The following is a 27,549-nucleotide window of genomic DNA, read 5'->3' on the forward strand; positions in this document are numbered from 1 at the left end:
AGATTATATACTGTGCACTATTTACACTAACTGTGGAAGATTCTACTTTCTCACATTCTAAGCAAATATTCAAAATCTCATATAGTTAAAATCTAGAAGGTCTGCTGGAAGGGGGTCACTAGAATAGCTCACAGGTAGGAGATAAACACTGTTGTCGTGTGTCCCCTACATGACAGAGGCTGTTTGGAGGGAGGTCCCTGGATGTAATTACTCAACAGTCCCTCTCCAAAATAGATGCATACAGCTCAAAGGGTACAGGTTGGCCACCTTTGGATTAGGAAGTGAGCTAGGTTCAGAACTGATATAAACCAACAAAAACTATCAACAAACTGAAATCCAGAGTTGAATCTGGACCTCTGTTAAAAGTGATGATATGCTGCATATACTCAAGGTTTTATATTATTTTTTGTTTCAGTACTGGTAAACCATCCAACTCCAAACACAATGCACAAATTAAGCACCTAGGTTTTGCACTGCCACCAGATTCTGTGAAAAATACATTATAATTATTTCAAAATGTTCTGTATAGGTGAATCTATTTAGAATGTGAATGAATCTGTAGTATAAACTTCTTGGGTTTTAAATTAGTCTTACTCAAAACATATCTATTAGTCTGCTATTCACAGGGAGGTTACTTATCCATCCAGTTCAAAATACCGTGTATTTGTATGGGTTGCTCTTCCTTAAGCAAACAAAAGTACATAGATGGTGTCATTTAAATGAACTTAGGAATGATTTATATGGATTTTGTTTATTTCAATTAGGTATTTCTCCATAGCCAAGTAGTAAAACATGTTACTTGTATCCAGAGAGAGTTAAACATCTATAAAGCTGTTATCTGTATCAGCAGTAGTATCCATCCCAACCTGAGGATTGTATAGGTTTGGCTAAATAGATTTTAAAATTATTTTAGTTAAAATAAGTAAGTAAGGTTTTTTGTATAGACAAGCCTAAGAAATCAAAAAGGTTTTGACTGCCAATTGTAAATAATGATCTTGAACTCCAGGTACCTTCTGGATTACTGTGGATGCTCTAAAGTAGTCTTGAAGGGATGCAGTATGAATCGTATGAAATGTCTTAGATACCAGTTGATGTTTTCTTGGGCTGAAAAATATATAGTAAAAGATTCATGATGTCTTAGTAATGATACAACATGAGGAAATTGACTAGAAGAGAACTGGAAGCAGAAGGGTAGTTAAGAAATGCACAAAATCAGTTAGAAAAAGTATGCTCGGATTAGAAATGTTCCTCAAAGAAAACAACAGAATTACATCACAATGTTTTTTGTACAGAACCTCTTTTAGATATCTCTTTAATATGTCCAAACAAAAGCCTGAGTCTGAACATCTCTTACTCATCAGTGATCAAAATAGTCAGGTTTTGAGACTTTAAATTCAGTAATGGATTAAATATCAGGAGGTGAAGATGAATCAGCAGTAAAACTTTTAACATTTCTGGTTTACAGGAATCCTTCTTTCAACATTTACTTTTAGTTAGAATCAGATTGAAACTAAGCTTCTTTGCTATGAAAGAAAATAGAAGAAAAAATTGTTTTTGCAACACCGATGCCATTTATTTCCAGAATACTTGATTATGAGTCAGGTAACTGTATGCACTCAAGTTTCATGTTTAACAGGAACTTGGTCCCAGCCCACCACAAGATCTTTTAGGGTCTACAGATTGTTCAGGCAAACCCTGAGAATCTGTGAAAACAATAATGCTTCGCATGAAATATTTTAGGTTGGCATGTACAAATAAAATTATTTCCTGGATATTTATGAGCAACATAAGTCAACAGACACTTTAATTTGCTGCTACTATCAGAAATTGACTTAAAAATGCTACTGTTCTTGCTTCGGTATCATTTTATGGCAGAATGTGACATGGACTAGACAATAGCAAAACTGTTTTCAAGCAGTTATAGTGATCATAAATCTTAAACGTGTAGTAAATGTTACAATACAACATATTATTCATGGAATTTGCAGGAAGAAATGTAATATAATATATATTTCCTTTAACTTGACATCCTTAGAAGAATCTTTAATATTGACACTTGGAGGCAAAATTAATATTCTTAATTAGGATTGTCTTCATAGTAAGCAATCTGGAGATGTAAGATAAAAAGGGGTTTGCTCTGTTACTCCTGACTGCAACCTGAGAGGATGCTGCTTTCTGAGAAGTCCCCACTTGCACAGCTGATTTAGCAACCAGAAAAACTGGGGAGCTAGAACCTTGCTGGAGAGGCAGAAATAAGTCACTAGGGAGAGAGAGGGAACGTTCAAAAATCATAATAAAAAAGCAAACTGGTTATCCTCTGTGAAAATTAGAAATTATAAACTTGTAGTTGTTCAGTGGTCCTGGATGAAATGTAATTAATTTTAAATTTCATTCAGTTTGTCAGTGAGTAATTTTTTCTTTATAGTGCATTTTATTTATATCCTTACTCTACTGGAAGAAAAATAGACTATGCTGTCCTCTGAGTTGAATAATTACAAAAGTTTTTTTTTTTTTAAAGAGTATTTAGGAATTAACAGACTGGCAAAGTGCTTAAAAAAGATATAAAAGGCCACCTGTCTCTTCAAATTTGCTTTTATTATGTCAGAAAATCCATCAAGAATAGCATTTCAATTATATTTTATCACAGAACTCACAGATCATAAGGTAATAAATCTTTCAACTAAATATTTTAGGTGATGTTAAAGCAAAATAAAACTGCATTTTAACTATACCAAGAGATTCAATCAAAGCATTATTTTGGCTTTGCACTTCACAAGAGAGAAAGCATTAGAGGGACTTTAAAAGGAAGGAAAGCAAAATGGGAAGGCTTTAAAGGTCTCAGAGAACTACATTAAAAAAAATTAGGTTTTCTCCAAAATTAGGTATTAAGATTATGAAATACTCAGTTTTGCCTAATGACTGGCTGAGGCCATCTAAGAGGGAGCCACTTACCATCTGTTATCCTCTAAGAAATACTATATCTTCACTGTGAGGACGAGCTCTGAGTAAGAAGCTTTACAACTTTTTTTTTCTAGGCTGAAAGGCTGATTTTGTGTCTGAATAGCCTGTTTTTATTTAGTATGTTTCCTCTTTTTTTGAAAAAAAGTATATATTTTATTTTGTACTTGCTAATTTATTTAGTTAATTTAATTCTATTGCATTAGGGTGACATGGTGTTCTTGGATTGTTTTGGGGTTTTTAAAGTAACAATCTATATTCCTTTCATTATATAATGATATGTTTTCTAATTATTGTGTTGTGTTCAAAATTATTAGAGAAATATAGGTGCCAAAGGAAAATAGAGAAATATTCAAATCAAACCACATTTACAGGTTCCTTTCCCAAGGCACTTTAAGTCTTTATATGTTGTCTTACAATCTTAGGGCATACAGTCAGTTTAGTTGTGTTACTTATTCATCAAGAAAGTAGATATATAAATTGATTGCTCAGATGATTAGCTGGAAGACCACCTGTAATGAATTAAAAGTAACACATTACGTAATGTTGTTTTTTCTTAGCTGAATGTGGAGGCCGTTTTAAAGGAGAATCATCAGGAAGAATCTTATCTCCTGGCTATCCTTTTCCCTATGACAACAATCTGCGTTGCATGTGGGTGATTGAAGTAGACCCAGGAAATATTGTCAGGTACTGAAAATTAATCTTATAATTATAGCAAATCTTTTTGATTATATAATAACCAAATCTTACCTGTATAGTGGAGGAAAAAAGGGATTTAGGATTTCAAATTTAAGATGCAGCTCAGGGCCAGTATTTTTGGCATTCTAAGTTTGAATATGTAGGTTGTGTTGAAACTGTCTATTTTTCAATAAACATTGTCTGATGAAAATCAAGCTTTAAAATTGGTTATAATTTTGTGAAACGCTGATGAACTTTAAACCAATTCATATACGTATATTTGCAAACATATATAAAAACTAGAACTGTTAACTGGAAATCTGATTAAAAAATATCTAATATGAATGCTATTTTAATGCCAAAGTTATAAGGCTAGACATGTAAAAAGTGCTGGAGTCAGCAGAACCGTTTAGTGGAAGAGTCTACATTTTTAAAAAAAACCCTGCTTTTCGATAGTTCTTTTTAGTTAGCTATTTATTAACATTATACTACTAATTGCATGAGTTTACAGTTCTATTTAATTTGTTTTGATGAGAATGTGATACATGATATTGTCTTAAGGAAAATGAAACTATTTTCTGAAAAGATTGTGTGGATATTTATAGATTATTTGAAAAGCTAAAGTAATATATTACTTTATGGTAGACAAATGCAAATATTGTTAGTTTTTTTCTTTCAGATACAGTTCTGTATTAGGCTGTTATACATCCAAAGGTAAAGGTGTGAAACATTATGGAAAATCACCCTTGGAAATCAAAATTTATTTCTTTTTTTTTGTGTAGTTTTGTTGCTAAAGATATGTTGTTGAGTAATATGAAAGCTGACAATAACATCATGGTGTTCTTACAGCCTCCAGTTTCTTGCTTTTGATACCGAGGCATCCCATGATATTCTACGAGTTTGGGATGGTCCACCTGAGAATGAGATGTTACTCAAAGAAATTAGTGGATCTCTTGTTCCTGAAGGCGTTCACAGTACACTCAACATAGTAACTATCCAGTTTGACACAGATTTTTATATCAGCAAATCTGGATTTGCCATACAGTTTTCAAGTAAGTTGATGAATTTTATTTTTTTTTTTTTTATAAGGTAGTTCACTCACAGATAATTGTAGTGCTGGGAACAACTGAAATCAGTGACACTTCTGACTTTACTAGGGAAAGAATTGGCCCAGACTTACAGGTTTGTTGTAAAGCTATATTTTTATCTTAAAAAAAAAAAAAAAAAATCATGTCCTTTGCTAGTTTGCTAGTTTGTTTCAAGGGCATCTGGGGCAGTGCCTGAATGCTTATAATTATGACTAGTGTTTTTCACAAAGGAGGTGATATAGGCATGTTAAAGGCTTCATCCTTTTCTAATCAATAAGCGTTTCTGCTTTCAGAGACATCTGTGCAGAGTTTTCATTCCTGCTGCGCTTGTAGGATGAAACGGGAAACAGCACTACAGGAACAGCAGTGTCCTTCTCCCTTTTGCCTTCTAGCACTATTTCATCTTATTACAGGCAGTGTGATGACAAATCTAAAGAGTTACTTAACTGTTATTAAATCTCTTTAGACACTTTTAGGGCTGAAACAGAAGAAATCATTGAGTGAGGTCCATTTTGACCTTTTTTTTCCTCATCAGTCAAATTTATATATATTTTTTCAAGATTAGCAAGATCTGTTCTAATACCATCATTTTGTTTAGCAGTAACAATGTTTCTAACATGGGTTCACACAGAAACTCTTAAGGATAACATTATTTATCTTGTTGTGCTTCCTGTGCTTGGTAGTTGTATTAGCCCTTGTTTTCCCCTACCACATATGTGTATGACAAACACAGTACACATCGTGTGTGAATGAGAGGACAAAGTAAAATATATTTCATTTTTATTGAAAGAGTCCCTCTGCTCCATCTGCTGGTTTTTGAAGCCATGAATAGAGTTTTTAATTCCTTTGCTTCAAGATACTTCTGCCATTTTACTACCTTCCTCCCTCCCAGAGCCTGTTTGGGAGAGTCTCACTCTCATGTCTTTCCAGCCTCAGACATGCTCCTTTATTTAATGTTGAGGCCAAAAAGGGAATGAGGAGAGCATTATGCACTGAACTTATTCAGGTAGTAATTTAGGGTGAGTGGAAAAGAGATTGATGCAGATTAAGAATGGAGTTGCAAAGAAAAATGGATGGGACATGGGAGTAAAGCCATAAAGCAGCTACTGATGTGCTTCCAGTGATTTACCTGAAAAGAGGTTTTAGAGTTTCATTTGACAGGAGAGGTATTTTATTTAATTCTCTATGCTCTTGCAGTCTGTTGAGATCTAATGCTGACAGTTTAAAGGATCCATGAAGCCTTACTGCCTCAACATTTCTCTTACTCTTCAGTCCAGGTTCAGAAAATCACAGTAATCCTTCCCAAATACTTGATGTTGCACAGTTCGGGTATATATTCCTTATTAGAATCACAGAGGGTTTTTTCTTCCTAAGTTAAGATTTTTAAAATAATATATAAATAGCTACACAACTTGAATTACACTGTTGCTGTATGGACATATTATTTTACTAACCAGGAAAGAAATATATTTGAGGAGATGGAAGAAAGAGAAAGATAATTCTGTTCAACTTTATTTCAAGCTTTCATATACTTTCTTTGAGTATATAATATTGTCGGAGTGAAACAGATGGTGTCTGCGTACTTTAGCTACAGTGTAATTAACAAACAGAAAGCTCACACAGGGGAGGTATCTGCTTTTACTTTCCTCTTGCCATTTCATGAAATTAGGTATGAGTATTTAACGAGATTATTGGCCCTTTTACCTCAAGAGGAATGTTATTCAATGACAACAGATATTTTATGTTCAAACCTTTTAAAGACCTTGTATGCTTTATTTTTTTATATTATTTTCTTAAGCTTTAAACTAAAAATCTGTTTCTAAAAAGTGAATAAACCTTCTTATCAGTTCCTTACTGGTTTTGATCTGATTTTCTCAACTGTTCATACACAATTCTGCACCTGTCATTTATTTAATGAGTGAAAATGTTCACCATTGATAATGTGGTATAACTTGAATTTGACTCCTTTACAAATCATCCAATATATACAGAAAATTAATGTGTATCTGGTAATGTAAATTACAGGTGAGATAGCATCCTTCACCGAATTAAAGGGCAGGGGGGGAGGGAAAGCCTAGAGAAGCCGAAATGTTATATAAACAGTAGAAAGAAAATTTTAATTTAATTAGTATTATATATTACAGCTGGTAATATTAGAATTGTCTCTGTTTAGGGCTGCCCAACACAATCCTTTACAAGGCATTGAAATTGTTAAGGATTTTGTAAAATTTAGGGGATTAGAAGAAGGGAGTCAAAATGAGATTTTCCTGCCCATTGCCTCAATTAATCTGTTTTGTTTGTTTCTTTTTGTTTGCTTGCCTTTTTGTGGAGAAATATATGGGATTTTCTCACCTGAAATAGAACTATTTCCATGATTTTAACATTCATAGTCTCTTTTCATAAGTAATTATCATGAAGGAAACTATTTATTTTATGCTGAACTTCTAAGGAATACTGAAGAGTTTTTTATGGTTGACAAGGATAAGTTTTCTAAGTTAGTATAATTGTGCATTACTCTGTGAGGGAGAAGAGAAAGTGATGGGTTTGGGGTGAAATAAGGGAGCTCAGCCTGCTCATGCTTCTTTACTTTCTACCGTCATGAAGTATCTAGGACTACTGAAAATACAGCTTGTTTTATACATCTAATGTAAACAAACAAATGCCACTGCTCATGACTTCACATCTCATCACTGGGCAGAGCAGACCTTTGGTCTAGTATTGTCTTTGATGTGTAGTGTATTATTTTCTTGTTGGACATCTGCAAACCATGACTATGGAATCTCTTCATATAAACTTTAAAATTTTTCAGTGTCTGTGGTCTCCTTTGAGATGACAGTGAAGGAATACAATAGAAAGCAGAGCCTACAAACCCTGAAAAACAAAGTACAAAAAGATGTGTAATAAAACAGAACATTAAACCCCCCCCCAACTTTGTATATATGTGTAAAAGAAAAATAAGAACCTCTGGGCATTCAACAGCAGGATTGCAATATGAGGATTTTGGAATATGTCTAAATGGGATGAACAGAATGAATAATGTAGCTAGAGACCAGGTGCCAGAGGTCTTCCCATAAATTAGGAGAAGAATGAAAGGTTAGCAACAGGCCACAAGCAATATGCAAACAGGAAGTACCTGTTACAGCATATTTTCTCTGAACTGTCAGAGACAGAGCATAAAGAATCCAATGCAGACTGCAAAAACACCAATGAAATCAGAAGTAACTTCATTTGGACATTAAATTCTGCAGTAAATAGAAAATTAGACCTTCAAGAAAATTGAAGGAGAAAGAGAAGGGAACAAGTGTGTATTTGCCAGAGACAAGACCTGTGTATCTCAGGGTCAGACAGAAGTATTAAGCATAATGAAACATTTTCTTCAGCTGACATTGCTTCATGTCACCAAGCTGAAAGTAGTAGCTAAGAGAGGAAAAGACAGAGAAAGATAACTGAAAAAAGTTGAGTGAGAACATTAAAGTGCAAAAAATTGGGTTATAATAATTGTGTCTGCTTAAAATAATCTTTTTAGTCCCTTTAATATGTGTGAAGTGTGTAATATTAGATCATATCCTACTGAAGTTGATGAGATTATTTCCATAGATTTCAAGAGCCTTTGAATCTGGTATTACGGGGAAGTTTCCTCTCTGCTAGCTTTAACAGTTTGTGTTCCAATTATCATTTATGTAGCAAGGAAGGATCTGTATTCATTTTTCATAGGCCATTATTTCACTGTTAATAGCTGCACTACTGAGTCACTCAGCATTACAGACTGCATTCTGCTCAGGCCTAAGTATGCAGTCACATTTCTGACTAATGAAACAGCACAAAATGTAGGACATTTTTGGAGCATTATAAGGCAGCCCGTCCAGAACTAACCTGTAAACATGTTTTGAGTATTTGAGAGGTTTTTTTGTAAATAGATGCTCTAGCAGTATTTTATGTCATGTGACAGCAATTTCTTATATAACAGGATATGTCTTAAAATGCTTGGTTTTACTCTACTGTCAAAATGCAGCTGTCCTTCCTTATTTTAAGACTGGGTGAATAGCCCTTTGGAGTTACTTGTCTCTGTAGACTAAAGAAAAAGCCTAGAAAACTTGTGTCAGACACCTACCTGGATGGCTTAAGTTTGGCAATATTAATTTCCACTCTAGAATTATAATGCATGATATTGCTTACTTTGATTATATTTAATGATTAAATGCTTACAAGTCAGCTTTCTATATTTATGTTTAGTGCTGATTTATAGCCACAGTGTCTTCTGAATGTCCTGTGTCTGATTTTTTCTTTTGTTTGGTTGGTTATTTCCATTGTTGGGGATTTTTGTGGTTTTGTTTTTGGTTTTGTGGGATTTTTTTTTTTTTTTCTTCAAAGAAAGACATATTCCCCACAGGTTCATTTAGGAAGAGTCTTTGACACTGAACACCCTCTTGTTTTTTTTATTTTCTCCGGTTTTTCAGTAACAGAGATCTCTACTTCTGACATGTTTAACCTGAAGGTGATTTGAGATTGGATTTGGGGAATTTAAGTTTTTTTTCTTAGAGTGCTGTTTACTGGCACTGCTGGTACAGGGATCACTTCCTAACACAACTTCTTCACTTTTCTGAAGTCAGTAAGATAGGATTTATTCTTCCTCATGTCTATTCCATAGCAGAATGAGCTTTTAATCTAAAATGTTTTCATACTCTGGTTTGCAGATTTCTTTCAACTTTGAGAAGAGTCCTTTGGATTTAAAGATGTCAGGATGACTATTTTCCTATCAGAAATAACTGTGAATTTTCACACTTCTAAATTTAGCCCAGTGGTTTTGTTTTGGATTTGCTGGGGGTGGTGTTGGTGTGTGTTTTCTTGGTTTTTTTTTGTCTGTGTGTTTTTTGTTGTTTTTTGTTGTTTTTTTTCTTTGTGTTTAGCATTGAGAGGCTTAAAAGAAAGAAGCCATTGAATAAACTTGTTTCTATCAGCTGTTGCCTTTCATCTAAGTAGTAGATGTTAGTAAAAAGAATAACCACTTATGGGTCTTTCAATGGCAAAAATGTCATTCCTGTCACAGGTTTGTAAACGGTATTAACTGCTCAGTAGCTATTATCTCTTAGTTCAGTAGTATATATGTGTATTTTATGCAGTCAAATACTATGAGTTAATGTTTCCCTGTAAAATGCCCTGGTAATGGCTTTTAGCTAGAGAGACCTGGAGTTATGGTACGGATAGCTGAAAGCAGAAAGGAAATATCAAAAGAAACAGGTTAATTTATAAGTACTTTTGAAATTATAAATAGATAAATAATCCTCTTGGTCGTGTCACCACAAAAATAACTTATTTTTATTGTATTGAAGATTGAACTTCCTTAATTTAAACCCCATACAACATAGTTTGGCCAAACCCTTGTGACTTACATCAATGCAAAGCCTTCTCACTTGCCCTAAATTTGCAGATGCAGAGTTTAAAATAGACTTTGTCTGACTTGTGACATGGCATTTCAGAGAGCTCAAGCTGATTTGGTTCCAAATTGGGAATGTCATGTGTCTCAGATTAACGTTTTAAGTTCATATTTCAATTTCATATGTGTGAAATTATTCTTTGAAGCTGAAAAGTCTGCTGGTATGTTTTCTGTTAAAGCAGTACAAAATTGAACACTGTACTTTAGTTTTCTCAGATAAAATTTGTAATTCTGGTTGGTCATTTTACTTGCAAACAAAATCCGTTACAAATTTTTGTAATTGTCTATAAAACAAAATAAATTTGGAAGTGCAAAAATACCTTTATGTGGAATCATAATGTTATAAATTAAACTACTTTTCTATTTCAGAAAAATTTCTCTTTAACTTCCTCATCATTTTTTTCTCTTGATTAATCCAATCTCTACCATTAAATTCTTTAAAATTAACTATTGGTCAAAATAGTGCACAAGACAGTCAAATGTTTCTATAGAAGTACATTTGTACAAATCTTTGAAATTATTCCAGCTAAGATACCTTGAAGATTTAATTAATAGCATGTATTTCTTTTTCCATTTTGTATCAGTCAGTAAAAAATTTTGTCAAAAGTATATGGGTTAAGCTATTTTGTGTAACAGGTGTCTTTCTAACAGATAGCTGTGACATCAGTAGAAGGGCATTACAATTTGGTCTGTATCCACATCCACAATTGTATGATTTTAGTCAAGTAGAAATAAGAGAATGAGGGGATAAGGAAGCCTAATCATCAAATAGTAGCCTATGCTTAATAATATGGTTTGCATCTTTAGGATCCTTTGGGACCAAAATTATGTGCCTTGGTTGACTGGATAAGGTGTATAATCTCAATGAAGCTTTCCCTTCCTTGCATTTCCATTACTACCAATAAGTAAGCAAAACTGCATGAGACCAGGGCTTGCTATTTTTTGTCTTCTATGTACAAAGCAGCATCTCCCAAGCCACTTGTCTTGTGGAGATTTCACCCTGAAAATTAGTCTCTACATTCATATGCTACATTGGTTATTCAACAGTCCTTTTTTGCACTCTTACATAGAACTACAGGCAAACTGCAGTGTGACTGGCAAATTCATCAGCTTATAGGAATTATTTTGATGAAACCATGTAAAGTTGACATTTTGCATCTTTAAATGTATGTGAAGTTCATCCTGCCTGTATGAAATATCTTCTTACACTATGTTTTGCATGTAGGAGAGTAGTACAGAGCTGGTTTTGCAGTATTCTCCAAAAAGGTATCTTGTTAAGTATTTGGTACAAAACAGAAGAAAACAGCAGGGAATTGACATTCAGTCATATGACTGGGGAAAACATTTTCCAACGGCAAATAAATGGCACGCTGTAGTTATTCTGCTCTCTGTTTTCACTGACAAATTCTGGTATTGCATTATACTGCTTTGGAGATGGATTTTCTGTTCAACATTTTCAGTATCAGTAGTTTCCTTTATGATTCACGTGCTATCCTTTATAGATATATACAAGCAAACACGTGTGCATGCACACACACACACATGCACGGGTGCACACACACACGATGGGCTCTTCCCTGCAAGTACAGATACATCTTCTGGACTGTTATCCTTTTTCTGCACTGAGATTACAGTAGAATCCATAAACATACTGGAAGGACAGCTATTTTGAAATTTATCTTCTGTTTTTCCAAGGTCTTATCCTCTCACTTATACATCTCTCATTTTCAGTCAATGAGTGTAATCGAAGTGCGTTTTCTATTGTATGTCATTCATACCATAAGAAAGAAAGGTGTTTTGGAAGTTTTATTGCCAGCTTGCAATGGAATAAGCATATCACAAAAATGTATCTAGAGAGAAGTAATATTTTGGGAGAATGGCCAAAATATACTTATATAAGTGAAATTCCTTGAAGGCATCTCAAACTAGATTTGCACTTTATCAGTGATACTTCTTCATGTTCTGTAATTAATCTTGCTGCCTTTTGAAAAGCTTTCACTAGTGGAAGCCAGAGCCTCTTTTTCTCAAGCCATAATTGTTTCGAATCCTATATATTGACTTTTACAGCCCATATATATCTTCTTCAGTTTTGAGAAGAGTTCTTAACATGGAGGTTACTTCAAGTTTGTCAGCTTATTGTCTGTTCCTACTTTCCCTGTTTTCCCACTTCTGGCTAGGGCTGGGTGTTTTGTAACATAGTTAAATTAAACTTAAATTAAATTAACTATTTTATTGTTATAGAAATATTTCTTTTTTCTTAAAAGCATTCCAGTGAGCTGCCTGATCTCATAAAGGACAGATCTAGCAAAGACATTTGACTGAAGGAATGCTCATCTTTCAGTCTTTCATAAATGATTATGGAAAAAATTATTTGTGGACTGGTAACTTCAGTTACTGACTGGACATATTCAGACATGCAGTCTGAGATATAATTCATTTACATAGAGGAATTTTAAAACCTTGCAAAAGAAAATAAGAATCAAATGTTTATTCTTCTTTATATTCCCATTGTTGTTTTGGGAAGGTGTAATCTGTATAATGAAACTAAAGAAACCAGAATCTATTTTCTGACGGTGTTCTGTACCTTTTTGCCAGTGACTATAGTATAATGCTTTCCTAAATCAAAATTTTGGTTATCTTAACAAAGATCAGAGTAATGACATTCAAGTGTATGGACAGAATGTTACCAAATAATGAGGCCAATTCTGTATCAATGCCAAAATGTTCAATTATAATACAAAAAAATTGAAGTAATAAGTCAACAAAAGCTGAATACTTCAGGCAGATTAAACAGCTCCTTACTTCATCAGGTGTCAGGAGCTCCAAGTTTGGCCCTGTCTTTAAGAACTCCCAAAATGTTAATAGAGTTTTGAAACTGTAAGACTCTAATGCCTATATAAAATTTGTGATGCTAAAAAACAAAATAGAAAATTTAACTTTTAAGATAGGAGCAATCTTCCCCTCTCTTCAGAGGATTTCAGTCCACCCAGAGTGCAAAATCAAGGACAAGGCAAACCAGCAGTGCGCTCTGTTGCACAACTATGTCCTGAACAGTTGCAACAGAACAGGTTGTACACTATTCTGTAGAGAATCAAATTAAACAGATGTATTGTCACTCAGATCATCTTAATGATCTTTCCAGTAGAAATGGTATTAAAAACTGGGTAATCATTGGTAAGATTTTTCAATGCATGAGTAGCCCTTGTGTGTGGTCCAAGATCCTGGTGATTGCTTCTTTCTGAGAAGCTATTTCTATCTCCCTGTATTCATATACACACATAAAGAAATATGCAATCTGAAACAGGGATAGATCTGGTATAAAAAGCTTAAAAAACCCTATAGTTCAAAAAAAACCCAAAGCCCAAAACATGCAATCTAAATGAAATTAAGATTTTTCAAAACACTTCTCCCCAGCTGGAATGCATTGCCAGCATGATTACATATTGTCAGAGTATCCATTTTCTACTGAGTTCCAGTAATTATCTGAAACCATATGTCAATTAATTTATTTGGGGCTGGGTTTCATACTCGGTGTCAAAGCTATGAGCAAATGCTTAAGGGATAATAGATGTTCAGAACTGAAGAGTTCATATGTATGGAAAAAGAGATCTACTTATGAACTGGGAAAAAATAGCTCATAAGTTGTCCAATAAGACATGGTAAAAGCAGTGTAGTACTTCAGATGGTTTTAGCAAAATGCATTTTAACAACTAATGTACATTGACAACAACAAAAACAAAAGAAAAAAGAAAATTAGGTTATCTCATTAAACCTGTGCATGTTATCTCCCTAAGAACTAAAATGTATATGACAGTAAAATCAGATAAAGTCCATTAGGAAAGAACTTGATCTCCACAGTTCCCCCCACAAAAAAGAGGTGAGACTACACCAGGTTACAATGTAAACAACACTTTTAAAACAAGTTCAGTTAACAAATGTTACTGAATACTTTTGATTCATAATCAGTAGAACGCATAAAATAATCTGGATACAAATTCTGAATACAATAGCAATGAAATAATACTTAAGTATGCAGTTGGCCATGTAGTCTGTGTTTTCCAACTTGAGTTATCAGGTAAACATTCTAAAACATATCATTACTGGTCATACAAACCATTGTTATTGGAAACACAGAATATAAATCTCCAGATTTTGTGAAGAATCATATGCAATACAAAACAAAACCAATGTGATGAATATTTAACAACATGGGACTTGGCATCTATGGTAACCATGAATTTGTGATGTCATTCAGAACTACCTCTATTGTTGAGCCTTCTTGGAAAATCTAACAGGTGAATCTACACTGATTAAACTATGTACAGAGTGAATTTCTTAATGAGCTTCAATATACACCAAATAAATATAAAGATTTAACTAAAAAAACATGAATATGCAGCAGAAGAAAGATGCAAACACAAACAAGACAGATGTTTCTTTTTCTTTTTTTTCAAGGCCCTGGCCAAATTTACTTTTTTGGTTCGGTTTGGTTTTTTCCCCAAAATGACTAATAATTCTCCTACATGTCAAATAAAATTATTAAAATAAAGTGTGTTTCAATAGCTAAGAATAAGATCCTTGAAGGCAACTCTATGCACAGAAATTTAAGCAATTATTTCTTTCTGTGAACAGCAAATTCAGTAAAACTTTTTTAAAAACTCAGCTTTTTCCACCTTTTTTAAACTTAATTTGTTTCTGTTTTCTTTCAAAGTTTCCTAAAGAAAATAATCTTTCCCTGTATCAGGGTCCTTTGTGCACTAAACAAGCTTTACTGTCCCTGAGCATCCTCAACTGGGAACTCCCTTACCCCCTGCCCAGGAGCCCCATTTCAGCTCAGTACAAGGCTCCTGAGTAATGCTGTAGGAATGCTGTTCTGGGAAACAGGGAAAGAAAAAAAAAAAAGCCATTACCTTGTAAAGGACCTTGCAGCAGTCTCCAGTGTGCATCTTTCCATGCAACTTTACAAGTTGTGGCTTGCCTGTTTCTGCGAGCCTGGGGCCAGCCAGTGAAATTCCCACTGAGGGACTACACAGGTGCACAAATTTACAAGAAATCTGTAACTCGTTTGGTGAACTTGTTTTTCACTTGACTTAACCCGTCTTCTGACAATTGCATGCACAAAACCTATGTTTGACAATTACATGTTTGCAACGCCAAGTACACAGGGCAGCTGGAGTGTCAGGACCTTTAAACTTTGTGTTACACACCCCTTTTTGTGCTCTGCCCAAATTGCGGTCCCTGTGAGTTCAGCGGCAGCCAGGGAAATCCCCATGGAGGGTTACTGGGGATGAGTGTTATCCTTCCTGTTTCAATGTATAAGCCATCTTCATTCATCTCTTTCCTGTTCTGATGTGTGGTACCAGGCTTGGTGGTAGGATGCATTTGGTCAGTGCTTAGTGTAAGACAGAAATAAAGTTCAGAAAGGTTCACTGAGAGTTATAGAGATATGGTGGAGATGGGCCCTGCTATCTGCAAGATAAGTACCATTCCTATGGCTTTGGACAGCAAAATGACCTGTTGGCTATGCCAGAGCCTTGGATTGTCAAGGTAGTTGCTGCTGCTGTTCTGAGAAGGTTTGGAGTGTGTGACCTGGAAGCTACTATTGGCAATCCACAGCATCTATTGCTCCATCATCTCTCACAGTCCATACAGGAACAAGAGAAGCAAGCCAATCTGCTGTCCCAGCTCTAAACATTCAACATGGACCTTCTCTTCTTCCAGAAATTCATTCAAGAATTTAATCTGTTGTCTGGTCTTCTTGGAAGATCTGCAACTGAAACTTAAACTGATGATTTAGCAATTTTATTTCCAAGTTTTTATTTCATTTAGAATACTTCAGGATTATTTGAAACAGAAACTGAAGTTAGGCCTAGGTATTGCGTTCTTTGAGCTATTGACTTTTGAACTAGTCAGGAAGTTCCATGTGAGAAGCCTCATCAAGATGTATTATATCTTCTGCTTCAAATTAAACAGGAGAGATTTGAACTGTGGTCTCCCCTAGTTTACTAATCTCTGTGCTTTGGGGTTTTGTGTTTGTTGGGGTTTTTTGTTTTGCACTTTTTGTTTGTTTGTTTGCTTTTTCCTATGCAAAATAAGCCTGACTTATCCTACCTAATTTATTTACTAATAATTTTAATTTACTACCTGGCCTACCTAATTTATTTACTGTTGCAGAATCTGAGAGGAATGAAACCCAAAGTTAAGTGCCTAAGATGATGCAGCTAAGAGGAGGTAAACAGAGAATTTGCCTAGACAACCTAGAAAACACTGACTGTGCAAAATGTTAAACTCTTTTTGTTGAAGGGGTGCATTGTCCCAAATGAAATTCTGATTCTGTGCTTTATTCTTAATATTTTCCCATTTTAATCTTCAAACAATAACTGACAAACTTAGATAAAAATCTATGAAGTCATGCAAAATCAACAAACTGAGTCTATGTTTAAAATTTACTTAAGAATTATAATGGCTACCCTAAATTTCTGTTAGATCTACAACAGAAACAGAAGTTAAAAATAGACAAAAAAAAAAAATTATCTCAGCAGTGCTTCTGTTGGTAGAAGACTGAATAAAAACACTGTGGCTATTTTATTCTTTTTTTTTCAGTAAAAGTTATATAGAAGGTTGGATTTGAGATAGCAAATACCAGGCTGACCTGCTTCTCAAACAGTGTTAGAGATGCAGAGAGACTGCAGTGTCCATATGGGTAAAGGTATTACATGGAGTCTGGGACAGCTTGAATTTTGAAGGTGCAGTTTGTCAGGATTGGTTCAGGCTCCTGCAAGTTTGAAACACCAACAATTATAGAAAGCCTTTATTTCAAGTCATAGGAGTTTAGAAAAACATGTTGGTTTAAATAAGAATATTTTTTGTTTACATGCTGTATGTTATGAAGAGCTTGAAATTTGGAAGGCTTAGAACTTCTGCTCTGATTTTGTGCTCTGGGGGAAAAAAAAGAAAAAAAGGAGGAAAGGAAAAAAAAAGGTTGGTTTTTTCCCTCTAATTCTCAAATAAACAAATAAAATTCCCCTTTCTTTCCTCCCCAGCACAGTGGACTCTATTACTGCCTTGTCACACTTTTAATGCCATGTTTCAAAGTATCTTTCCTGCATGAAAACGGAGCTGTCATCTTAGGACATTAAAGTCACATGTCAAATTGCATGGGCTTATGAACTATCAGAAACTTTTGGACCCTGGCAGTAATTTACTATCTTTGAGGCAGGAATGATCAATTCAAGATAATTTAATTATCTGATTTATTTTTTAAATGTATTTTGGTGCATTATTATTTAAAAGACGTATCAAAATGTTTTTATACCCCACATCAAGGACATTTGTAGACAGATCTGTGTTTAAACTCTTTCTAGGTATGACTGAATGCTGGTTTAATGGCTTCTGCAGCTCTCTAGGAGCATTTGTACAGTCATGTACAACTAGTAAAGTGATGATTTGAGATACTCCCTCCTCTCAACTTCTCAGAACATATAAATCTGTTCATATAGAATAGACTAGACTAGAATAGAATCATTTAGGTTGGAAAGGACCTTTAAGATCATCAAGTCCAACTGTTAACCTAGCACTACCAAGTCCACCATTAAAGCATGTCCCTAAGCAACACATCTACATGACTCTTAAATACCTACAGGGATGGGGACTCAACCACTTCCCTGAGCAGCATGTTCCAAATCTGGACAACCCTTTCAGTGAAGAAATTGTTCCTAATATCCAATCTAAACCTCCCCTGGTGCAACTTGCGGCCATTTCCTCTTGCCTTATCGCTTGTTACCTGGCAGAAGAGACTGACACCCATCTCACTCCAACCTCCTTGCAGGCAGTAGTAGAGAGTGATAAGGTCTCCTCTGACCCTCCTCTTCTCCAGGCTAAACACCACCCGTTCCCTCAGCTGCTCCTCATAAGACTTGTTCTCTAGACCCTTCACCAGCTTTGTTGCCCTTCTTTGGACACGCTCCAGCACCTCAATGTCCTTCTTGTAGTGAGGGGCCCAAAACTGAACACAGTATTCGAGATGCAGCCTCACCAGTGCTATTAGAACAAATCCAAAGAAGTTGGGGGTCGGGGGGAATTTTTTTACACGAGTTCACTGCTATGCAACTCCAAAACAAGATTAACCCGCACTTCCTTCAAGTAACATAGCAGGAATGGAGTAAGATAAGTAACTCTCCAGAGTAACTGTTACTTGTACCTGTGCCTTGGCACAAGTTTTCTGGAGGATTGGTGGTCTCACATTCAAAGTCTACATTAAAGAATAAGTTATATGGATATCTGAGATATTAAGTCTCACGTGTGAGTCCTTTGGCTATTTCTGTATTATCAGGTAACATAGTGTAGTTCAGAAGTGTATTTTCCAGTTTAGTTTCATCCAAAAAGAATCAATTCATGTTCTCCAAAACCATGCCCCAATGTAAAAACACAGTCTCAAGTTTTATTTCACAAACACACTCAGATCTGAAGTGCGAAATGCTAATGCTGAAACTTTCTGTCACTCTGACCATGTAGAAAGACAGACAAGCTCTGTGTGTCTAATCTGTCCACTGATCTCTCACCTATTGAACAGTTTGAGCATTGAGTGTCATTCCTCCCCATCCTGAAGCTGGAGTTCTTGGTCAAGAACTGTCTCTTTGAATTCTTAATCTAGCACAAATATTTTGATTGATTGCAGTATAATTATTCCAAACTAGCACTGCCCAGAGAAAGAATAAAATAGGTTTCTGCTTTTCTTTATTTTCATTAGGGAAAAAAAAAGCTCTCAGATGATCACACACAGGTTTTTGTTACACACACAGTCATTCTTGCACCTGTTATGCTGTGTGTACTAGATAACAGACACTTTTTTGGAGTTGGCCTTTTTCCCATCTAAAAAGTAGTTTATAGCAATTTAATCAATTATATTTACAATTCATACATCACTAGTTATTCAAGACAATGTGACCATAAGAGAAGTCTTTGCTTAACTCTCAGTTGACAATGATTGTAATAGAATAAAACCTGATCTATTCTTTTCTTACTTTATCTATCAATTTTAATATGTCACAAAGAACTTTAGAGCCTATACATGAACCTATGGGGAACTGTGATAGCCTGCTCCATTTATTTTGCAGAAAGATCTCAAGACTGCATTGAAAATATGATACCAAAGTTATAAGGAACTTTATAATTCCCAAGTTTTTTGCTTACTCCACAAATTTTCATGAGGAATGATGAAGGTAGTGATTGAGGTGCCTGAATATATAATAGGGAAAAAAAAAAAAAATCAGTTCTTGTACTGGAATATACACTTCATAAGTAACAGTACAGATACTTCAAAAGTATGTTTTCTAAAAGAGACAAAAAAGAAAAAGAGAGACAAAAAAAATAGGCCAAAGGTAGATAATGAAAAGAAATATTCAAAAATAAACAGAATAAAGAGGCAAACAGAGAGTTGAGAATGCAATACAGAACACACCCTATCAAGACAATTATAATAGACATCCTCTCTGAAATCAAACAAACACAGTTTTTGACAGTCAGCAACTAAGCACCACACAGCTGCTCACTCACCTTTCCCCCTGGTGGGATGGGGGAGAAAATCAGAAAAAAATTAAAACCCATGGGTTGAGATAAAGACATTTTAATAGGAAAGCAGAGGAAGAAATAATAGTAATCATCATCACCATCATTAAAGAATACAGAAAACAAGTGATGCACAATGAAATTACTCACCACTCACTGACCAATACTCAACCAGTCCCTGAGCAATGATCCCTGCCCCACAGCCAACTGCCCCCAGTTTATATACTGAGCATGACATCATAGAGTATGGAATAGCCCTTTAGCCAGTTTAGGCCAGCTGTCCTGGCTGTGCCCCCTCCCAGCTTTTTGTGCACCTGGCAGAATATCGGAAGCTGAAAAGTCCTTGAATAGTGTAAGCACTACTTAGCAACAACTAAAACATCAGTGTGTTATCAAGATTATTCTCATCCTAAATCCAAAACACAGCACTATACCAGCTACTAGGAAGAAAATTAACTCTATCCCAGCCAAACCCAGGACATATGGTTAATATATATAGGTCTCAAGAAATGCATTTTTTCTATAATTATATACAGTACTGAGATTTTCCTTCTCCAGTCTCTTTCTTGTATCATTATGTTTTAACCTTGCCCCAAAAAAAGATATTTCTGTTTTTGAAATTTTTTATTTTGACAATTTGATTTATCAAAAAAAAATCTATCTCCTTTTTGAGGCAAATATATGACATCAAGTGAGTCAAAATAAAATTTATTATGACAAATTTATTCTTAAGATAAGGGTTACATGTCTGATATAAATTATTCATACAGGATTTTTCTCTTAATGGAAAAAGACTGATGTACCAGGACGATGTTTCCTTCCATTCCATCACATGAGACTATTAAGTGTCTAAGACAGAAGCAGGTGTTTCTCGCTTGTGATATTGACTGTAGAGGGAATCTGGCAAGCGAGTCCATTAATAAGACACCTAACTTTCACATGGCCAAAATTAAGTTAAATGAATCCCACTCCTAATTAAGCAAGTTGAATTTAGACACATGTTTACAAAGAAACATATGTGATTTTCAGAAATACTGTAAAAGAATAATTTATTTAGGCTTCAATCTCACTGTAAGTGTGGAATTGTGTTTGGATACTTCTCCTAGTCTATTCTTTTTAAAATGAATAAGAAGGTTAAAAATGAAGATGAAAATGGTCTTTTTTAGGAATTCTATAGCGCTCAGTTATTTCCACAACAAAATATGGGAACAGGTAAGAAAAATAAATAAATAAATAGATAGGTAGATATAAATAGACCTCTACCAACATTTATATATATAAGCCTCTACTAACACTTTAAATGACAATCAAATAAAAATGACAGCTGAAATTTTGTATCTAAATCTGTTAGTTACATTTGTGGAAATGCTCTGTAGAGGTGTGTGTATATTTTGAAATGGAGGTGAGAGATACAAAACTGATTGGAATGCTTGCTCTCAACAACAGCAACAAAATATTTGAGATTCTTATATAGATACAAATTAAAAATTTAGACCAAGCGATATGTCAAAAACTTATCTATGTTTGGCTTGTCCAGTATGCATACCTACCCAAGGATTTTACTAAATTTACCCAATCACATTCCCAAAGACTGTGGGACAAATTATACTAACAATTCTGAGTTAGTAGCTTTGTAGCTCTACAGTGTACTTGCACTAAGAAATCATCACTGCACTGGTTTATTATCTTGATGACGATATTGAAGACAATGTCACACAACTACGTAAATAAATAAATCTCATATCATGTGACAGCAATATTACGGAGATTTTTTTCTCTCTTTCTTAAAATGTCTCCTTAAAGTAGCAATTTAACAGAGAACATAAAAGCAAAATTTCCCATAGATTTTAGACAATTCAAAACAAAATTTTTATTTATTTATGAGAAAGTAAAAATAAATATATCATTTCATGAATCCTAGTGCTTTTAATGGCATGCTGTGTTCTTTCCCTTCCTTACATTTTATTCATTGAGAATACATTAATTTATTTTTTATCAGCCTATTGAAAATTTCTATATGACATGCATGGTTAGTTCTAAAAGAGTAGCTCACCTTATCTGTCAGACTGTTTCAGAAATCCTTCAATTAGAATTGATGCTTTTTAATATAGCCTTGCAAATTGCCGAACAAACCCTGAAAAATGAGAATTAGACTTTTAGAAACTGAGTACTTAAAAGCCTAAAATCCAGACTTAATAGCAATTTCTCTACTTCCACTGTGGGAGCAGAGAACCTGTCTTTTACATTCCAGCATTATAATGTGAAAGTCAGCCTTAAAACAGTCTTATTATTTTTAAATGAAGTCTGTGTGTATTTAATATGAATTTGCAAAGTTAAAAAACAGTCATAGAATAGTTTAGGTTGAAAAGGACCTCTGGAGACCTCTAGCCCAACTCCTTGGTCACAAAAGTGTCAACAGATCAGACTGCTTAGGGCTTTGACTATCTCCAAGGTTGGAAACAACACAACGCCTTTGGAAAAATTTTTCAGGATAAGAAGAGCAAGAAGTAGGTTGAACAAACATGTAAGTATGCAAGAAGGCTACTATAGATGGCAAATAAGGAAAAGGTTATCAGTTTGGCATACATATCTTATATTATAAAGTTAATTTGCATAATTATTACTAAGTGATTAAAAAACCCTAAGCATTTTGTATCAGGAATTCCAAATAGATCTGGTTGGCCCTTTACCTTCTTTTTCAGTCATATACAATTCTTTTGCAGAATGATACAGTCTAGTAAGAACAATACGATGTGCAGCTAATAAATTTTATAGCAACAACTTTCTCTCTTGAGCACTTCAAGACTGATTGCAAATTCCATGTAAGTATCAGCCCCCACTCTTCTAGAATTAATTTCAGCATGTTTTAAATAAGGCACAGGAGTGTTACTTTTTTTTATGGCAAAATTCAAGGCACGTAATATTTAAGTAGGCAGAACACAGTTTCTCTCCAATATGGACTGCTCTGACTGGCCAACACTAATCAAAAGATACAGTGTGTTCTGTGTTCTCAGCAGGGAGGAATGCAGATTAATACATGACTGGTTTTGCTACTTGCTTCAGTCTAAGTTTATCTTAAGGATTTATTTTTTACTTCTGATCTACATTAACATTATGAATCTTTTCATATTTGATGAAATTTCACTCCTCTGTGGTCTAGTTCCATTATCTTATTCTCTTGCATGCAACATTTGCAAGATCTGCTAGTATAGTGCAGTGAAATTTAGTAATTCCATATTTTAGTAATATTTTTTCTAAATTAAAAACCAGCAGCTTATTTAAAGATGTAAACAGGAGTCCTGATCATTGTGTCTAAAGCAGAAATTATAAAAACTTGCATGATAATATAAAAAAAAATATTATCTTTCATTTATTATGCAATAGTTAATACTTTAAAGAAATATTTCTTTAATCTTTGAGGAATACAGAGGAAAAATTTCCCTAACTTCTGGTCATAGCAGACTTTTTGTGGGTTTTTTGTGTGTGTGTGTGTTTTTTTCCCCTGTACTCGGGACTTCTTATGTGGAAAAACAACCCCATTAAAAGCTCCATAACTTTACAGAGCTAATTCTTTTATTTTTTATTAAGTATGTCTTGGAAAGCAAGATACTTGGGTTTTTTTAGGGAAATAACATATTTAGACCAAGATTTCTTCTTCAAAAAAAAGTAAATACATAAACTATGCACATTTCAGATGAATATATTGCAGTCTGCTGGTATTAGCTCCCCAGAAAGAGGGTATCTGAATTAAATCTTAGTACTGCCATTTTGTGTTTGTGTTACATAGATTGCTCAGCTCAGTGGGAGTAGTTCCACAGGCAAATCTGACACTTCTTATTTATTTGTAATACATATAATGTTGCAGTTCTATAATGTAAGTAGGAAATAATATTTAATTAAATAAACATTGATGTGTTTACTTTTCACAAAAACTTACATACTTTGATGCATAATATATTAAATAATATGTTGATCATAATATGTTAAAGCTGGGGAAAATATAAATCTTTCGTACTTCTCTTGTAGTCATTGAGATTGTGTGTGCGGTCTTGGTAATAATCTGTACTTATGCATTATGTGTAGCTGCATATTATCTCAGACTAAGTCCATGTGTATTGTTTGTGTAGGTGATTTCTTTAATATTATTACAAAATCCTACTGTGGTAGATATGTCATGTGCAATGGTATAGATATGAGTGATCAATGAAATTCACTTCCAATTTTGCTACTAAATGTTACACCATACGTTTAAGAACTACAGAATTGTGGAGAACTGAAGATGTGTACAGGTATAGCTTATTGGACAACTTGAAGTTCTTTATCTGTTCTTTCCATTATTCATATTAAAAATTCCTCTAAGTTAGAAGTGTTGAGTGTCCAGGGTACTAGGAAATCTCCTACTTTCCTTTTTACATATTGCAATGGTCCACAGAATTTTTTCCAAAAAAAGATTAAATGAAAAATTAGACACTTTAAATAATTAAAGCAGGCGGCAAAAAATAATAGAATAAAAGCATCAGATTGTTGGATGATTTCTCAAAATTTTAGAAGTGAGTAGGAAAATTTTGGATTTGTAGAACTTCCTGATTAGAAAAACATAATGGGGCAAAAATGGATTGAAAAGCTGACTTTTAAAAAATATTATTTTATTTTTTCCCATCTCTGCTAGGTTCTGTAGCTACTGCCTGCCGTGATCCTGGTGTCCCCATGAATGGAACTAGAAATGGGGATGGAAGAGAACCTGGAGACACTGTTATTTTTCAGTGTGACCCTGGCTATGAACTGCAAGGAGATGAGAGAATAACCTGCATTCAGGTAGAAAATCGGTACTTCTGGCAGCCCAGCCCACCTGTCTGTATAGGTATGCAGAAAAAAATCAAATAATGCTTTCCTAAATTTTGAAATTCTGGTGTAATGAATCACACTGCTCTACAAACTTTTTTTGAAGAACAAATGCATACAGCTACTGCACATCTGATAAATTATTCTATATAAAGCTCAGATGGACGTTACCAGAATCTTTCCTCTGTAGTTGTTAGTATAATAGTTCTCATCCTTTCCCTCTCAAGGCCATATCATTTACAATTTGAGGACGCGTGACAGAGAAAGCAAGAAAGTCAATGTCAACGACACTATTAGCTTTGCCTTAAAACTTAAAAAATGGTAATAAGTGTGGAGGATTTGGTTAAAGTTCATATGCTTGGACGTACAAAATATCAAGTAGATGACCTAGTAAATTTATAGATCAGGTAAAATTATGCAAGGCCTAAAGTAGGATGCAACAGTAAAGAATAAGAAGATTGTAGCCTAATTTCTCTGGCAGTCTTCATTATTTTAGAAAGAAGAAAATTTTCATTAGTAAAAATTATAATGTACCATTTATTTCTGGAAATATTGTCTTAGTCTCTAATGCTATTCTGATTAACATAGTTCATATTAAATGGATTTTGAAAGCATTTAACATGGTTAACTAAATCATCATGAAAAGTAATAAGAAATTACAAAAGTCTCTAGTAGATAGTAGCCTTACAATAAACTTTTCTGAGGCAACCCTAATCATTATTACTATTGATCTAGAAAATAGCTAAACCATCACTTCTAAAACCTGCTTTAGAGGTACAGTGATAAATAATCATGGGGTTTCCCGTCTGGCTAGTTCAGCAAATAATGTAATGAAACTCATTTCCAGTATGTTTTTTAATGCAGTCAAATGTGATATTATGATGTTGAATGACAGAAGATTTTGTCTCAGAGGACAGCAGTTGCTGACCTGAAATTCCCTAAGGGTTGTGATAGGTAATCTGTTAAACAGGATCTGCAAGTTTGATGGTGCAGAAAAGAAGGAAAATAGACCACACCAAGGAAGTACAAGTGAAAAAATATTGCATAGGCCAGCTGCAGTGGTATTATCCTGAGTCATAATATTATGAGATATCGTGCTTCCTGTCCAAAGCAGAACTGCCTGAAAGGAGTGTCTGAAAGGACGGAGGTGAAACAAGGGCACTTAAAATAATCAGGCAAGAGCCCTTGGGCCCAGAGTGGTGTAGCATGGGCACTGTAACTGTGAGAGCATGAGCTCCACAAAGGTATTCTTCCTCCTTTGCTATCCCTGGTGGTCTGGTCTTGGGCAAACATTGCAGGGAGGAACTAGCCAGAGACCACAACTGCTAGGAGCACTTGTATAGTTTTCAGATACTCTCTTCCCTTTAATAAACTTAACTTGATCTTAGGTGTTACAAAATTAAATCTGCATCATATTTGTGTATGCATGAGAGCCCCCCCCCCCAAATGTCTGCAGATAGGTATTTGCAAACATATTACAGTACTGACCTAGTGTCTGTGGCTCTTCTACTTACCATATCAAAGTGTTATTGTGGGTTGACCTTGGCTGGATGCCAGGTGCCCACCAAAGCTGCTCTATCAGTCCCCTCCTCAGCTGGCTAGAGGAAAGAAAATATAATGAAAAGCTTGTGGGTCAAGATAAGGACTGGAGATCACTCAGTAATTACCATCATGGGCAAAACAGACTCGACTTGGGGAAAATTAATTTAATTTATTACCAATCAAATCAGAGTAGGGGAATGAGAAACAAAACCAAATCTTAAAAACACCTTCCCCTCACCCCTCCCTTCTTCCCTTCTTCCTGGGCTTAACTTTACTCCCAATTTTCTCTATCTCCTCCCCTCTGGTGGCACAGGGGGACAGGGAATGGGGGTTGCGGTCAGTTTGTCATGTGTTGTCTCTACCACTCCTTCCTCCTCAGGGGAAGGACTCCTCACACTCTTCCCCTGCTCCTGCATGGGGTCCTCCCACGGGAGACAGTCCTCCATGAACATCTTCAATGTGAGCCCTTCCCACGGGCTGCACTTCTTCATGAACTTCTTCAGCATGGGTCCCTTCTATGGGGTGCAGTCCTTCAGGAACAGACTGCTCCAGTGTGGTTCCCTCACAGGGTCACAAGTCCTGCCAGCAAACCTGCTCCAGCGTGGGCTTCTCTCTCCACGAAGCCACAGGTCCTGCCAGGAGCCTGCTCCAGCATGGGCTTCCCATGGGGTCACAGCCTCCTTCAGGCATCCACCTGCTCCAGTGTGGGGTCCTCCATGGGCTGCAGGTGGATATCTGCTCCACCCTGGGTCTCCATGGGCTGCAGGGGGACAGTCTGCTTCACCATGGTCTTCACCATGGGCTGCAGGGGAATCTTTGCTCTGGCGCCTGGAACACCTCCTCCCCCTCCTTCTTCACTGACCTTGGTGTCTGCAGAGTTGTTCCTCGCACATATTCTCACTCCTCTCTTCTGGCTGCTGCTGCGCAGTTATTTTTCTCCCCTTCTTAAGTATGTTATGCCAGAGGTGCTACCACCGTCAGTGATGATTGGCTCAGTCTCAGCCAGCGGTGGGTCCGTCTTGGAGCCACCTGGCATTGGCTCTGTCAGCATAGGGGAAGCTTCTAACAGCTTCTCACAGAAGCCACCCCTATAGCCCCCCACTACCAAAACTTTGCCATGGAAACCCAATAAAGTTATTTTCTGTATTCTTAATCTGCTTACTATGCCTTCCTGTGTAGTGTGAGCGTATGGGCTTAAGGACAAGAACTGTTTACACTATTTGCTGGAAGACTGCAGAAAAGGATATATTTTGTTGCTCATCTCTTTTTATTTTTATATGCCTAAATATGTATTTGGTAATTGAACATCTGTGGGTGTTTAAGGGAAAAAGTAAAAGGAATGACAGAGCTCTAGGAACACACTTTGTAATGAATATATCATGCTGGCCGCACTAGATATTTCTGGTTTAAAATTATTTTTTCAACTGAAAAATAATTACC

The 27,549-nt window shown here is 35.3% G+C and overlaps 1 protein-coding gene across 1 annotated transcript in view; it reads left to right on the forward strand.

Annotated features, from left to right (window-relative positions):
- The window catches only part of CSMD3 (CUB and Sushi multiple domains 3), a 746,059-nt gene that overhangs the window by 495,861 nt on the left and 222,649 nt on the right, over positions 1-27,549 (forward strand). Inside the window, exons 26-28 of the mRNA XM_087747332.1 lie at positions 3,519-3,645; positions 4,486-4,688; positions 24,395-24,586. Coding sequence (XP_087603458.1) covers positions 3,519-3,645; positions 4,486-4,688; positions 24,395-24,586 — 522 coding nt within the window. The remainder of the gene's footprint in view (positions 1-3,518; positions 3,646-4,485; positions 4,689-24,394; positions 24,587-27,549) is intronic.

Source organism: Nipponia nippon, unplaced genomic scaffold (genome assembly GCF_047370975.1).
Source record: "Nipponia nippon isolate SJK-2023a ecotype South Korea unplaced genomic scaffold, ASM4737097v1 scaffold_1, whole genome shotgun sequence".
NCBI lineage: Eukaryota > Metazoa > Chordata > Aves > Pelecaniformes > Threskiornithidae > Nipponia > Nipponia nippon.